At 35.6% G+C, this 17,390-nt stretch overlaps 1 protein-coding gene across 1 annotated transcript; it reads right to left on the bottom strand.

Moving 5' to 3' along the window:
• Nucleotides 1-12,160: 12,160 nt before the first annotated feature.
• Nucleotides 12,161-15,840, bottom strand: LOC110993674. Its single transcript, XM_045633906.1, has 5 exons — nt 15,736-15,840; nt 14,841-15,071; nt 13,360-13,500; nt 12,892-12,997; nt 12,161-12,287 (listed from the first exon to the last, which is right to left on the bottom strand). The coding sequence occupies exons 1-5, from the start codon at nt 15,773-15,775 to the stop codon at nt 12,236-12,238; spliced, it is 570 nt and encodes a 189-aa protein (XP_045489862.1). The 5' UTR covers nt 15,776-15,840; the 3' UTR covers nt 12,161-12,235.
• Nucleotides 15,841-17,390: the final 1,550 nt, after the last annotated feature.

Below are 17,390 nucleotides of genomic sequence, written 5' to 3' on the forward strand. Positions count from 1 at the left end.
AACCTTTCCTCTTTATAATATTAGTATAGATATACCATACTAACCAGGGTAATATTTAGAAACTTAACGCTAAATGTGTGTGTCCGTATGTCAATATTTTGACATATAGGAGTCATAGTTCAAGAAATCTATATCTAAGGCCGGTTTTCTCTATATATATATAACTTATGTTTAACATTATTTGAAGCTTATAGGTCGTTCTTTCTCAATAAAACGCTTATCAAGGCAGAAATATTAATTTGTGTATTTCTAAAGTCAAGAAGTTAAAAAGTTTTAGATTGTGAATGAACGTTTTGAACTAGATCTAGAGCTGATCTTCGTTTATGGGTCTGCGGAGAACCCGTCAGCTGCTTACAATCCGTTTTATTTATTGACATCTTACTAAAAGTATTAAAATAAAAAGTCCAAATATGAAAATGTCCTATCTAGGGACGTAAATATCAGATTAATTTGCGGTTAAGATTTTGAAATCAAATGTTATTTTTTACAATTACAGTCCATTTGAAAGTTAAGTATACTTAAATTTATTATAATTTAAGTGAGACGAAGATGAAGAAATGTCCAAACTTTAAGACATTAATTTATTTATGGTTGTATTTAATATACATCTCTAATAGATTTGTATAGTTATAGATGAAAGCAATAAATTTTACAATTATTGAAATGCATTTGTTTTACTTACCAAACACCATTATACCCTAGTGTTAAGTTTATCACTGATTTGTTATTACTGTTATTTTTGCTCGATATATTAACATGTCATACTGCTAATGGCTAGTTTACACAGTGCGAGCTGCTGCCTAGCGAGTAGACAGGTACTCGGCTTGTCTACTCGTACGCCAGTAGCTCGGCTCGCCTTTGCTGTCTACACAACACCTAGTAGCTGCAGCCCAGTCTTGCGAGTCGCCGCGATGTCGAGTGAACGTGCTTTGATAAAACAAACTGTGATACGCTCTATGACAAGAATATTATGTGAAGAATTAGAAAATGTCTGCAAAAAACTTAACAAAACAACACGGGTTCCGCTCACGACTGTTCTGCTCGCACTGGCGAGGTACTGCCAAGCGTCTACACGATGCGAACAACGGCCGAGCTGCTGTCATGTGCGAGTTACTGGGGGGCGAGCAGGCGAGTGAAAACAAAAAGGCAGCAGGGGTTTCGGGGGCGATATATCGATCTAGCTAGGAATCATTTCTAGAAAATTTCATTTTATTCGTGTTCTATCAAACTCATTATTTTTTTCTTTAAATTTATAACTTTAAAAAAACCAGTTCAATTTTTTTAATTATTCTGTCGGTAAGATCGAAAAATATTATTCATATTTCATCATTTTATTAGTATGTAATTCGTACTTAAATAAAATTTACAAAAAACACGATTTATGAAAATAAAAAAATACCGAGCAAAGCTCGATCATCCAGGTCCTGGCTGAATAAAACAAAGTAAACAGTTTCAAAAGTATATTTCTCTTTTAGGTGGATTAATTTCTGACAATAATTAATTAAATATTTGGTTTCATAATTTTATTATTAAAATCTAACATCAATACAAAAATCTATAAAACATTGACTACACATTACGTATATCAGATCCCAATAATATTTACAGATACGAGATCATTTTATTTGGTAAAATGGAATTGCAGATTTTAAAATAAGTAAATGATAAAAAAAATATAAATGACTATTTTTTTATACATTTAGTGAATAAACATTAGTAAGTCTTTCGTTAATGTCATAACTATATATTGTTTGGGAGATGAGATATATTGGTATCCATTCTTATGTTCATGGTTTATAAAACTTGGTAAATCAAACGTCGCTTGGTCCCAAACACTCAATATTTCAAGAACTCAATTACACAATGCACACATAAACACTAACATAATAAATAATACACAGTAAATACTTGACTATCTCTTCCTTTGGACGACTTAGCCTTTTGACATCCCCTTTAAATCTTATAAAACTTAATTTAATATAAACTTTGGCATTTCTACATTTGCTAGATTATCTTTGTCATGTAATTATCACTAATTAAAATCTAATGACACGAATGAATAATTAATTGGAAGCAACTTTTTATGCTTTGTGCGATTATATTATAATATGATAGATCTCAAAATAAAAATAATGGCACCGATCACCGATTCTCTATTAAGACTCTAACATATGCCGATGACTTTGAGGATTTGACCTCTACTACAAACAATAATTTACTAACGCAATCTAGTCTAACAAAATAGTGAATAGTCTAACAAAACTACGTGAATACGAAACCAATTATTAGCTAAATATAAAAATTTATAAATAAATATTGGTCTAGAAAAAATGGTGGCTGCCAATTATTTAACTAGTACATACATGATTTTTTTTACATGTTTAATTCGTTCTGAGGTTAAAACTTTTTAATGTCAGTATTGCTAAAATACCGAAACCGAGTCATCATCATCAGCTGACGATTGACTCTGATGGTTGGTACTGGATCTCGAGGATGGTAAGCAGTAGACATACCGTCATTTAGCTCGTTGTAATCAGCTCAGCGAGACGATACTAGAAATGTAACTATATGAACCTGATAATGGACTCCGAAGGTGGGTACTGGATCTCGAGGATGGTTAGCAGTAGACATACCATCATTGAACTCGTTGTAATCAGCTCAGCGAGACGATACTAGAAATGTGACTATATGAACTTATTAATATTTAATATTAAATAAATATTAGGTCATATTTACTATAATACCACTATATTTCTTTGAGTTTATTGAAAAAATAATCAATTTCAACGATTCGTCTTCCAGTTGAAATTTTAAATATTTTTCTTGGTTCTGAAACCTACGTGTGCAGCATGTTATATCTAAGCCCGAAAATGAAATCAGAGTCAATCAGACCCAGTACCCACTTTCGGAGTCCATCATCAGATTCATATAACACATTTCTAGTATCGTCTCGCTGAGCTGATTACAACGAGCTCAATGACGGTATGTCTACTGCTTACCATCCTCGAGACTCAGTATCCACCTTCGGAGTCCATCATCAGCTTCATATAGTCACATTTCTAGTATCGTCTCGCTGAGCTGATTACAACGAGCTCAATGACGGTATGTCTACTGCTTATCATCCTCGAGATCCAGTACCCACTTTCAGATTCCATCAGGTATCAGGTTCAGCAACTTATTTTACTTTGTTGTACAAGTTGCACTTGAAACTTGACAACTCTAAATTTGAGTTTTGTTTGGGTAGGTACTTATATACATATACTTATAACATACAATAATTTCCGAAGTTCATGTCCTCGCCTCGCTTGATATTTCTTTTTATATTTTGGCATTTCTAAAAAAATCCGCGGGAAAAACTAAAATACGCAAATATTTAATTATAATTGGCTCCGAAACACAAGCGTAGTCCTCCCGTCGCAAAGCGTTGAGGTGGACTGAAGACAGGCCGCATGCAGGTCTCGCGGATGTGAAATTGCGCGGGGAAGCCCATTGCGCTTGAGTTTACTTACCTTTTATTACTTTCCATGCCCAGGAAACGAATTAATACAATTTTTTTTATCAAAATAATAATATATGCTATATCTAATAATACGTGTAATATTAAAATAAATCGCAATGACCGTTTTGGAGCGAATTTGTAATTTATGTCTAATTTACAGTTCGATGGTAAAATTTTTTTTGGGAAATTGGTATAGCTTTTATCTTTTTTGGTTTTATCAATCGATATAGTAGGCTTCAACCCACAATATATATTTTTTTCAAATGCATATGAGCGACAGTTCTTCCAACAATTTAATTTAAACTAGGGCTAGTTGACCGATTTGAACACTGTTCAAGCCTGACTCTAACATACGCCGATGACTTTGAGGATTTGACCTCTACTACAAACAATAATTTACTAACGAATTATTATTATAATTATTATTTGATTGTAATTTCATTTAATATATTGACATTAATTTTGAAGGATTTAATCATTTATCGATGTCACCTTTTTTGCGCGTCATAAAGACAAACTTTGTTGGATCTTGCCGGGTTCGTTACGATGTTCTGTTGCTAGTTCTTATAGTTTAATTTGAAGAAAGTAAGTTTTTAATGCTTTGAATGATGAAATAAGCAGGCATGTGGTGGTGTACGTAATAAATATGAACCTTAATGGAAAGTAGAAAATTCTGTCCTTTTTGGTAATATCATTTTAACAATAAAATTTTAGAGGTGGTAAATCTGATTTGCTTACTACGTGAAGCAAGTTTGTAAATTAAGAATAGAAGAGCGAGACTTACAACCTGTAAGTCACAGAGGAAATATGATAGATGGATAAACAATATTAACTCATTAAATTAAATTGAGTTTCATCATCGGGCGTCGAGGCAGAATACGAAATTCCACCCGTGTCACCTCGACGTCCGCCGTTCCACAACTGCGCGTTTTTCGAGACAGTTTTTGCCGCGCACCACCACTTTGAGGAACCAGCTGCCCACTGAAGTATTTCCGAACCAATTCGATTCAGGGTCCTTCAAGAAAAGGGCGTACCAATTCTTAAAAGGACGGCAACGCACTCGGGAGCCTCGGGCATTGAGAGTGTTCATGGGCGGCGGTATCACTTAATATCGGGTGAGCCTCCAGCCCGTTTGCCCCTGTTCTATAAAAAAAACTCAAACCTCGAATAAATTTATTTTTATTCATTGTTTTAATATTGAAATATTTACAGAGTACGGCAGTGACTTTTAGCAGAATTAAATAAAATCTTAAACATACTGAATATTGAGCAAGAATACGTGACTATAGTTTGTCACAAAACAATAGCAAACATTCGTACCAACCACTAAATATATACAGCATTGCAATACATAAACATAGGTCCTATAAATACCATTATTTTGGCAGTTAAGAAAATAGCAACTGGTGAAAAGAAAATATACAACGTGATCATAAGAGCTACTTCATAAACGATTCTTTTGTATTAAAAATACATGAACCTTTAGTTCCCTAAGCCTTTTCTTCTGCTTAATGTCTTGGTGAAATCAATTCCACGATCTGGCATTTCAGATTATACCTTCCATATTCTCTTACCTCTCTACACATCTTTGAAATTGAAAAAATTCAAACTAATGAAAAGAGCAAAATATTGGTATTACAATTGCACCCAGAGATGAAAGTTGGCATTCTTTTATTATCAAGAAAATTTTCTAAAAGAATTTTTTTATCTAATTACAAATGAAACATATAATGTTGCACGGTTTATATGATATATTTATCTTATATGAGCAACCGAAGACGCTTCAACAATAAACATTGCTTTTTTTTCAATTATTTTATGACATATGACTCTGTTATAAACACTTCAGTAGCTCATTACGAATCTTATAAGATATTTGGGAGCTTCCTAAATATATTTTTAACAATGCTTTGCCGACTCTTTGTTTTCTATATTTAACAGAAAATTCGTTTTATTTGAAAAATATATTTACGCAACTTCAAGTTAAAGCTGGACATGGTATAAAGTATCGGAAAACTGTGCCCTGACGAATACTGTGTGAACACTAGATATATAATATGTACATAGATGTTTTTATGTACGCAGCTTGAATTCTGAGTACATTACATCTTACAGACATAATTTAACATCAAAATAAAGCACTTTTGTAGCTCAGACCGACCTTAGAAATATAAAATTATTAACAATAGGAAAATGATTCAGACACGATTATAAGTTTTGATTTAATACATGAAGCATTTCAGCAATAGGAACGAGATTCTCTAGCCCTGTGGTAAGGGAATGCTGGTAGTGAAATTACCAGTATACATATATTATATACACTATATTAACCACCAGATATTATTCATATATACACAAAATTGTATCTTTGAGTCTGCTTTCATTTTCTTACAAAATTTATTACCAACGCCATCTCTGGGTTATTACAAAAAACATTTGTGCAGTTTTAAATTTGATTTATAATATATAAATTTTACCTAAAAATAAAATTTGTATTATGTTTCCTAAGACGTCCGAGGTCCATTATGAGAGTACATCGCTTCCGTTTCCGCCCAAATCGCTAGTTACCGACCTTTTCCCACCACGTGACACCGCCGCCAGCGCCCAGCGTTTGAAACTGGAACTAACTTTTTATCGCGCTAAAGCAAGCCGCCAGAATTCTTGTTCATTGTTTGTCTCATAATTAGAGAACCAGGAAGAGCTCGTTTGGACCTCGGACGTCTTAGGAAACATAATACAAATTTTATTTTTAGGTAAAATTTATATATTATGTGTTCCGTTTGACGTCCGAGGTCCATTATGAGAGACGTGTTTGTTATCTCCTGGTGGCTTGTAAGGTTATAATATAATATAACTAAAAAACGCAACAATGTGATTTGAATTATTTATTTTCGATACCAGAAAGAATCATGATGAAATAAACAATACAATCCAATTAAAGCCTAAGCTTTAGTACCATTTAATAAATATGGTAAATAAATTTTCATTGTTTATATAGAAGTAGAAAACCTGGCTAATTCATTAAGCGGCCGAAAATCCTACTGCGAAAGATACTTTTCCGATCGAGTCTCAACATTCCGACTATTATTTTCTAGATTTTGACAATAATATTTCTTATGAACTTTCATGACGCCACTTTGCCTTAGCAATGATTTAATTTATGGGAAATCTTTCTAAAAACTTTAGCGAAGCTACATCTAATCAACTACGCGGCGATGATTTGATACCCGATTCTAAAGGGTTTTCTTAACCTAGCTCCCAATAATTGCGGGGGTAGCTAGTCTTACAGGATCTCTGGTTGTAATAAATAAATTTGTCAAGGAGCCACGCCTATTATTAGAGACGGTTATGAGTGTCCTAAGACAAATGACGGATTCAGATGCTTATTCGGGCAAGATAAAAACGTCCCACTTGATTGTCTATACGTTTCTGTATCTGTTTTATAACCGAAAACCAGATGCAAAGTGATGGAATTACGGCTAATAATAAAATGATGACGGTCGCCACGCAAGAGTCAAATCATGAACTCTGCGCCGAGACGCCAATAAAATTATAATGGATGTGCATCCCATACTGGCAATTCCTGCGTGATTGGTTTAGCTATAAGCGATATGAGGAAAGGAAATGCTTTACTATGTACGTTTTTAATAAATTATTATTAGATGGAATCTTAACATCGCTTAGAGTCTCACAAATTGAACCATATGCCAGATGATTATTTGGTAAATAGTTTTGCTAAGTATCTAACTACATCAGGAGGAGCCGGGAATCGACATATTCAGTTCATATTTAATTATATATAATTATATATATAGTTATAATTTAATTTACCCATTTATACCAAAAAGGGGCTTATGTTTTCCTTGTTGAAGTTCTTCAACACGACGAAAGAAGTTTTTTGTCTCAAGCCAGTTGTCTGTTAAAGATTCCTAGCCAAAAACGTTTCCAATTGTAATTTCTGCACTTAAGGATGAGGTTAACTAGTTACGGTATATATCAAGGTTTGGCTTAGATTCCGTACTGATAGGGAGGGTGCAAGTGTTCGGGCTATCAAATCCGGGCGCCAAAAAATGCTTCCTCCACCTGGGTGCTATTATTATGCTATTATTTCCCTTAGAGGAAAGATGAAATGGTGCAGCACTCGAGGTAGAATCGCTGGCGGTGGAAATATCAACACTAGATCGTATCTCCAGTATTTGCTTAATGAAGGAGTCGCAAGCGTTCGAGTCTAATAGTTTAGCGACACATAACTTGCTACGACATGAACCTCTCCAGAAGCGAAAAGATCTATATGGTTCGAATATGTCCGTGGTTGCCTTTTTAAGAGATGCCCTTTGGCGCCCCTGCGATTGCGCGAGAGGTAATTGGCTTCCACGTTGTACATTCCCGGCAAGTGTCGTGAGGGATAAGTACAATATTCAAACTGTACGTCAGTGCCAGAAGATCTTTTGTCAATTTTAACAGCATTTGGGGACCTTGTTCCTTCTTCGTTTTTTTATGTACTAAACAGTTTTGCTGTCGCTTTGCAGGATTAACGTCGAGTTTTTTAGGACCCCGGAGTGTGTCAAACAGATTGCTGCTACCAGAGCGTGCATCTCCCTCAGATTACAATGCCACTCCATCCGACTGTGTCCAAGAACCTTTCAGGGGTTTGTTGTTGACCTGCACTCCCTTTTGTAGATCCGAGGCATCGGTGACAATGTAATGCATATGCCTTGTTTTTAAGTGATTCGGGGTCTTGTGACCGAGGTTGTGCAACCACCATACCATGTCTTGATTCACCTCCTCTGCAAAAGGACTCGGGCAAAGAGGAGATCTCCTTAAATCATTCCTGTATCGCTGTAGCGTTCGGCAATGCAACCTCCCCCGGTGGGTGATGGAGGTCGCAAAATTGGCATACCCTAAGAGGCGTTGGGCCTGCTTGAGGGTCCAATTTGCCGGCTGACAGGCGTGTTAACTGGCACTGACGAATTTTGATTACTTTCTCTGCAGGTGAGGACTTTGCATTTGATATTGTGTCCCACGTGATACCCGGAAAATCGATCGACCTCATTGGAGTGCATATCGACTTCTCTAGATTTATGGTCCAGTCCAGGTTCTTAAAGATAAAGGGCATGGCTGCGAGAACCTGGGAGTTCAGACTTGTTCTGTCCTGGTGGACCAGTAAGTAATCGTCCAAGAAAACGATTACTCGTAAGCCTTGACGGCGTAATAGCTCGGCTGTCCAAGTTGTCGCCGACGCAAAACATTTTCGGAGCTATGGCCAACCCAAGAGGTAGACATGTCATTTGACGGAGCCTTCCCTCATAACTGGTACACAGAAAGAAACGATGTTCGTGGAAAATCGGTACATGGTACTGGGTTTGGCCGAGATCCTTCACCATTGCTTTATTATAGGAAAATTTGGCATTTGGTGGTGATGAAACAGATGAAAAGGTTCTGGTTTCATGAAAATAAGGATTTTGGGTTGAAAATAAATCGCATTTATTTATTTATTTAATTTTTCGTTATTATAAAAGAGGAGATATGAACAACGGGGTCAGTAGGGCTGGCTCCAGTATTTATTATGGTTTAGAATCATGAAATGGATTTCCAACGACATCGAAGTTGAAACAGGTGTTTGCAACTTTTTTAGGATTTCCCGCGTTGGCAGTATTAATGGCGGTTGGAAGAGGGTTTTAATTTCGCCCAATTTTTGTGATAGTACCTTAAACAACCACCCGAAAAGCCTATCGAGTCACTTATACTTGTATTTATTTAATCTGTTATTTTTGCACCCCCCTTTTTTCTTCCTTTCGTGATCATCGAAGTTGTGACTCTTTTGTCCTTGTTTTGAGTTGTATCGGTTACAAAGAAAGGGCTTTTGACTGACCTGAGAAGTTGAAGCTACAGGCTATTCAGAACGTACGGGTGATTTAACGCGTATTGTTTTAGGTTGGTACCCGCAAATTCTGCCAAATTTGTCAATACCACCAACTTTATGTAAATATGTAGATAATAGTTCCGGATTGAACATGTATACCGAAGAGAGGAAATTCTTTTTAGGTTTTTAGCAATGTTTTACAGCGAGATTCTAAGACTTTGGCCCGTTTGCCGCAAATAATTTGTAAAACCTCGTGAGCCCGTTACTCACTTTATACACTTTATACTTTGACCAAAACATTCGTACAATTGATCATGTATAGAATTGAATTAAGCGTCACGTTCAAGTGAGAATACCACTCTAAAACGCTACGTAACGCCTTATTTACTAACTCATTTTGAGCTACAAACGTGTTCGATAAGACCGCAAAACTTTCTATAATAACCGTAAACCATAAACCGGTCCATGATATACAATTATAAAGAATCCTCTAGGAAACGTCTTTATTAATTTTGAAATCGGTAAAAGCAGAAAAAGCAACGTATTTCTTTTGTATATCATATAACGTACACAGTTCAGATCAGAAGCGTTAAGCCGCATGGTTTAAAAACGGGTCGTTTAGGTTTGCATTATTATTATATATAGATTGAGGCACTTTTTAAACATGCCAGATAACGCAGCATAATTGGAGAAAGTATTATTAAGATAACTCACCAATTTCTGCGACAATTACTCAAACCTTTAAAACAAATCTGGAGAAGAATCACGTGAATTACTGCGCACGTGGTTATTTCGTCTTTGTTTTGGCGGCGGTTCTTCATCCTCTTCACTCGTGCTTTTGCGAACTTTGCGAAGAACCCGGCTTGTTAGAACTTGCAGAGACAAAATCTTCCGTGACATTATGAGAAGGCTTTGTAAAGTGCGGGCTAGGCACGTTCGACCGCGTGGCCAACACCGCCGATTTTAGCACTTTTATTAACCATTTTTCACCTATTTTAGCACTTTACTTAACCAATTTTCACCGATTTTAGCACTTTTCTTAACGATTTTGTAATTATAACGTGAAAACCGAGTTCACCGATTTACGTATTTTCACTTTGAAAATAAATTTTAGGTCGATATAACTTTAAATATACTGATTCGTTTTTAAGTTTGCACTAGCGACTGTGCTAGACGAAAAACGACGCAACAATGAACAAGAATTCTGGCGGCTTGCTTTAGCGCGATAAAAAGTTAGTTCCAGTTTCAAACGCTGGGCGCTGGCGGCGGTGTCACGTGGTGGGAAAAGGTCGGTAACTAGCGATTTGGGCGGAAACGGAAGCGATGTACTCTCATAATGGACCTCGGACGTCAAACGGAACACATAATACAGCTATCTCATAGATTTCCTAAATTACAAACACCTATGGCGGCGCTGATTGCTAATTATATTGTTTATATCTAATGAAATTTTAAGTGGACTGTAATTTTCTAAGTATGGTTGCTCAATATTTGGTTGAGTTACTAACTCATTAAATTCACTACGAAGTACTTGTATATTAAACGTTTTAATTTGGAAATTTTTTTCGTCTTCCTTACTATTAATATTTAACGACAAATCGTATAATGATTGCATCTTAGAAAAATACGAATTTTGTCGGGCTTGTAATAATAATATGGAACTTTGAACATGTTCTAACTCGATTGGTGAACATTCACCGGCCTTTGTTCTTGTTCTTTTGTCCATATTATCTACAAATAATTATTAATCGTTTCAAAATTAACTTTATAAAATAAAAAATAAAAAAATTAAATATGAACAATACGATTAAATTAAACTATAAACAGATTTATTTCGATTGTTAACTATGAAACAATTTTTAGAAACAAGTGATGTAGGTACTAATGTTACGCATGATCATTCTCACCAAATCAGGCACAATATATTATTAAATACGTAAATACGTAATACGGGATATGAAATACGGATAATAGATTTATAAATACATGTAATATTTAAAATCTATATTAAAATTGTCGTTATACAGGTAATAAAAAATGCCCACCGGCAATTTCACCTAACGAACAAAATTGAAAGAAAATATACGAAAATAAATATGCCTAACTAAGAGATATGATACATATCCGGCTCGAAGGACCAACTTAATGGCGGCGCTGGTTGCTAATTATATTGTTTATATCTAATGAAATTTTAAGTGGACTGTAATTTTCTAAGTATGGTTGCTCAATATTTGGGTCTTATATTGGAGAAAGAAAGAAAGGACACGGCACAGTACCTTCAACCTTCTTGGCTTCCTTTCTTATGGCTGGATGTGGCTTCTTGCTGCTGGATTTGGCTTCTTCCACTAATTTTATCACAGACACCAAAAAAGTATGTAAAGATATATATATCACAAACAATTATTACAATAAACAGTAAATAATTAATAAGGTTAAACGAAACGATACGAGCGTGCGGAGTCCGAAACAAAAATCAACACAATGCGAGGCGACCAAATTAAAACTACCCGCTGCTCAATTTCCCTTTTTCTTAAATGTCGACGCATTATTGTGCGTCACCTACAGCCCGTTCCGGTACTAGTGCCGTCATAGGGAAGGACATTAAGGATATATTGAGCAACCATTAAGATAAAAAAAATGCGAATTTGGCGCAACCAACATATGTATGAAAAAAATATTTAGAAAATTTACAATTTTGATTTATTTTATCGATGACACATTCATCTTCATAATATCCAAATAGGCCGCGAATAATTCGAGTCAATTATAAAAATTATATTAAATATCTTTAAAAATTAAGATTAAATTGTCCATATATCTACTAACAGTTATAATTTATCTCTAATTGCTTGTAGCAGTCTTTATTGTCTTAATTAAACGTGTATTGTAAAATCCCTTCTTTCTTGCTCTTGTCGCTGAGGGTATCTGTAATTAAAATAATAGTCAAACAGTCGAATTAGGTTCCTAGTGTAAAATAATTTATTAACTAAGTGACATACGCCCATGGAAAATTATTTAAGAGTACAATTCACTCAAGTTTATGCTAGTTTTGAATAGATACAATAGATAGCGCAACAATAAGTTTAAAAGAAATAATAATTATCCAAAGGAATTGATAGCGACATCTATTGCAATTTTCATAAATATAATAGCATAGCAGGAAAATCACATCTACCGTAACCCTAGATTAATAAAGTCCAAAATTAGCGCCATCTATTGTGTTTTACTGACAATAGGTGAAGATAAAAGAGTACGGAACTATTTTCAGATAGATACAGATTTCGCTTGATTATCATTAAAAAAAACTAATAATACTTTTTTTCTGAAATTGTTCCATTAATCAATTAATATTTTTGTATGTATAATATTTACTTAGTGCGTAAAATCAACTCGAACTCAACTTTTGAAATGCAGGAATCTTTCTGATTAAAAATAAAATATTTACAAGTAAGCCTGCAAACCAATATAAGACTGCGTTTGCGCTATAGACAATATTTGAACAAAAGTTACTGCTGGTACTAAATACTACCTGGCAGAAGTAGGTGTGTGTCGGCGTGGTCTCCTGCGAGCCTTGTCCCTTGAGCCTGAAGTGCAGGATTCAGCGCTGGAATCCGTCACACCACGAAATACTTCCTCTGTAACACATTTTTGAAGTTATAATTCTTTTGGTGCGTTAGGGTAAAACGATGAGAGTAAATTTTTACTAGTTTTTTTTTAAATTTTAACCCTGAAGTTAGATAGGCAGTCAATTTTGTGATTATACAACTTTCAATGTATTAAATACCTTTTTTCTATTGTTAGTATCCTAAACCCAAAAAGTCGACGGCGTGAGTCTGGCACAGGAGACTGATCACCTACTTGCCTTTTAGATTTTCAAATGATCATGAAACATAAATCTGAGGACCACACCTAAAAAGGTTCTAACACCACTGATAATAATAATAATAATTAAATTTATTTTAGTTAGGCATTCAATTATACTTACTAACAAGCATACCTTTGTTAGGCACGGCGCAATGTATCCGGTAGGCAGCGCTAGACGTACACTCGGCGCATGGTTCGGGTGACCCGGATGAATCCGAGTCAGATTCACCTCGACGCACCATCAGCGTCATCGCTCGGGATAGCGTATACTCGTCTGCAGATACGTTTAATTTAATGTCATAATATTTTTTATAAGAAAGTGAAAGTCTATTATTTATTTGTTATACATGGCCCATACATGGCCAAGTTTTAACTAAAAATAATATAAAACTAAACAATTCAGTTATTTCACAAAATCCTGCTAACCACTAGTATTTTTGAAGTATATTTATAAATCACAGTATATTACGCCCACTCACGCTTCACAAAAAGCTAAAGAAACGACGAGAAACCCATTTAGCAGCGAGAGTAACCGGGTAATGGGAGGTTTTTGACTCTGGACAGTTCAAGCCGTTTCTGCCAGAAACATAACCTTCTTTTGCACCCTTTCAATTTCCCATAATATCTTTCATCAGGGGATCATATAATGTTGCTGGTTTCAAGCTATATAATGATGAATAAAGCGCCGAGGGGGAAGAAGAAGAGGGCGCCCCAAGAAAAGGTGGATAAGAAAATAGAAGTGGTAACAGGTAATAGAGAAAGAAAGCCTCGGACAGAGTCAGTTGAAAAAAGCTAGAGGAGGCCTTTACCCACGAATAGGTTCCGATGGACGGTACTAACATATAGGATACTAGCGACCACCCCGGCTTCGCACGGGTGCAATGCTGATACTAAATACACTACAGAAAATCTGTGAACGTTGTATATAAAAATGTGGGTTATCCATAAGAGATAGACATAATATACCATCACGGACTTTTCTGTAGACTTTTTCATGGCATTTTTGTTTATGACATTTTCTTTTGAATTATTGTATGTAAAAGGAGGATAAAACTTGCTGAGTTTCTTGCCCGTTCTTCTCAGAACAAGACCTCCTGGTAGTCTTGCGAACGGATGGCGTAGTTTTGCTCTTTCGCGAATTTTGTAAACGTTTTTGACATTCATAAGCATGCCTTAAGTCGCATCTAAACTGAATAAATAAATTTTGATTGATTGATTGATTGAATGTGTACAATACTTAGTGCATTATTTTGATGCCTGCGTTTGCAATGTAAGCGGAAAAAATGTAATTATTTACGACAACACATTAGAAACCTGAAAAATAACAGTACTTCTCTACTATTTAATGGATGTTATTATACATATAAACCTTCCTCTTGAATCACTCTATCTATTAAAAAAACCGCATCAAAATCCGTTGCGTAGTAGCAAAGATTTAAGCATACAAAAGGACATAGGGACAGAGAAAGCGACTTTGTTTTATAATATGTAGTGATAGTGATTTAACAGTGTATTATCTTTTTTGTCACGATCAGAAATTAAACGGGCTTTATACCTATTATTATTATTATATTATTAAACTTAAATTTTTATTACCTACTTTTTTTAACTTACCCGAATCAACAGGATCTCGGTGCATATGCGAGCGATGAGGAGGTACTGCACTTAAGGGCGCGGGTTCAGCACGACCGAACGTTCTAAGTGTCCCACTAGCACCCGTCCCCACTGACCCCACAGTTCCAACAGGACCCACTGACTTCACTGAGCCTGCTGTATCTACACTTTCACTGCAAACGGCGCCGCTTGACATGCTAAATGTTGCATATGGACTTATTTCATACATTTCTGAAATAAAATTGCATGCATGAGTACTATACATATAACATAGTTTATGTAAAGGTCGAAAGGACATTGATATTTCAATTATTTGATTACGTTACAAACTACACATTATGTTAAAATATATGAAGTATGATTTTTAAAACATTTAATGTAACTTGCACTTTTGTAATACTAATATTTTTTATTTTATATAGCTTACTTTTAAATGATTTTATTACGATGAACATTCCTAACCTACTCAAAAATATCTCACTAATGAAATAATTCTTTGAGAAATGAAGTATCTTTGAACCAATCGTGGTGTTTTATACATTTTACATTCAACCGCTCGCACATTCTAATTTGGTTAGCAAAGCGCCACTCACGGGAGAAATACAAATTATTAACAAAATTTCTGTTGAGGTACACCTATTTGTTTTAACACTGGCTGAGCTCACAAGAGTTGCTTGCTATATTGTTAGTTATAAGATTTAGGCATATAAGTTTAATTTTATAATGTTTTTTTATGTAGGATAATTGGTGTGGGTATTGTTTTGGAGTTCTAACGTATTAGTGGTAACTGTTAAGGTAGAATAATGTAGTGGATTAAATAAATAAATTTTCATATATTTGTTTTAAGTTTGTAATACCTTATCAAATTGGAAGAATTTATTCTAAATTAGTTTACCTTGCTGGTCTTTCTTGCTAGTTTTTATAGGTGATGACATATAGACTTGTAGACAGTTGCGCCGATTGTCTCTTTTCTCTACTGATTTCTCATCTTCAGATACACTGCTCGAAACATTTTACTCGGCTACTGAAATAAAATAAAAAAAATATTTTCTCTTTATCAGTCAGATGAAACAACTGTTTTCCTGATTTATACTTACTTATAATACAAGTACAGCATCATAAAAACATAATAAATAATAAATGAACATTATTAAATTAAAATTGTAAGAATATTTATTTTAAATATCTATGTAAATCAAAATGAATTGCAAAATATTGTTACGAAGACGGGTCAACTGCAATGTTTTTAGATTTTTCCACTACTTAGAGAACTTTTCAGCAGGCTGAAATATGATTTATGACCGTTTCAGGAGAGGGTCAATCACATATTAGAAAATCAAAATTTACATAATGTTGCCGTAGTTTTCAGGAGGCTGAAACATTTTTTCAGTCGGTTTCAGAACACGTATAGATGAATGGTACACTTTTCCGCAGACCCGTTTTCAGGCGTTTTCAGGCCTGGTTATAACCCTTTGATGAAGGAATATTCTAGAACGAATTTTCTAGGTGTGGGACAAGCACTGTTTGATACGCGAAAGAGAGAAAAGACAAGAACCTTCTCGAAGCTAGACCGAGAACTCTAGAACGTCGTACGACAAGCACGTAGCAATGTGCGAAAGAGATAGCAAGTACGCGCGTTCTAGAATTAGGCGATCGCTACTCAGTAGCGCTCCCGCCTAGAAAGTTCTCGTAAACATCGGAAACATCGTTCGAGATTCTTCCCAGGGATATATAAGCGAGCCAAAACGCGATCACTCAGTTCAGTTTTGAATGCGATTCCAAGCGATAAACAGCGAAGAGAAAAAGTGCGAATAAGTGCGAACCAGTGATAAAATACTGAGTGATTTAAGTGATTAGTGACAGTGTTTCATTGTGTGTGTTATTAGTGCTTTTTTTTGTGCGTAATTTCAAGATATTAGTGTTAACGAATTCCTCATAGATTTTATTGAAATAAACCCTTGAATAATTCGACGGCGTTTTCTATCCGATCCCCTAGCTCGTAACATTTTGGTGTCAGAATTGGGGATAGAAAAATGCCAATTACTCCAAGGGAGAATCCAGAGGAGTTTGTAGCAGAGTCTCCAGCTGCGGAGGGAGTGCAGACAAGGGCACAAGCAGCACGTGACGCCGCCCGGAGACAGAGTTTTGATGCGAACCGCGGAATGGGCGAAAGCAGCGACGCCAACATCCTCCTTGCTCTGCGCCAAATGATGGAAGAACAGGCACGCCGTCAGGAGGAGCAGGCACGCCGTCAGGAGGAGCAGGCACGCCGTCAGGAGGAGCAGGCACGCCGTCAGGAGGAACAGGCCCGGCATCAGGAGGAACAAGTTCGACAAATGATGGAAGAGCAGGCACGACGTCAAGAGGAACAGACACGCCAAATGGTGGAAGAACAGGCTCAGACACGTCGTATGATGGAGGAACAGGCTCGTCATATAGGAGAAAAATTAGGAGATCTTAAACAAGAAGTTGATAAAAAAATTGAAAATTTGGAATCTGACGTGGATAGCAAGCTAGCGAAACAGGACAAACGGATTCTCGGATTGGAAC

The sequence above is a fragment of the Pieris rapae genome, chromosome W (assembly GCF_905147795.1).
Source record: "Pieris rapae chromosome W, ilPieRapa1.1, whole genome shotgun sequence".
Classification (NCBI taxonomy): Eukaryota; Metazoa; Arthropoda; class Insecta; order Lepidoptera; family Pieridae; genus Pieris; species Pieris rapae.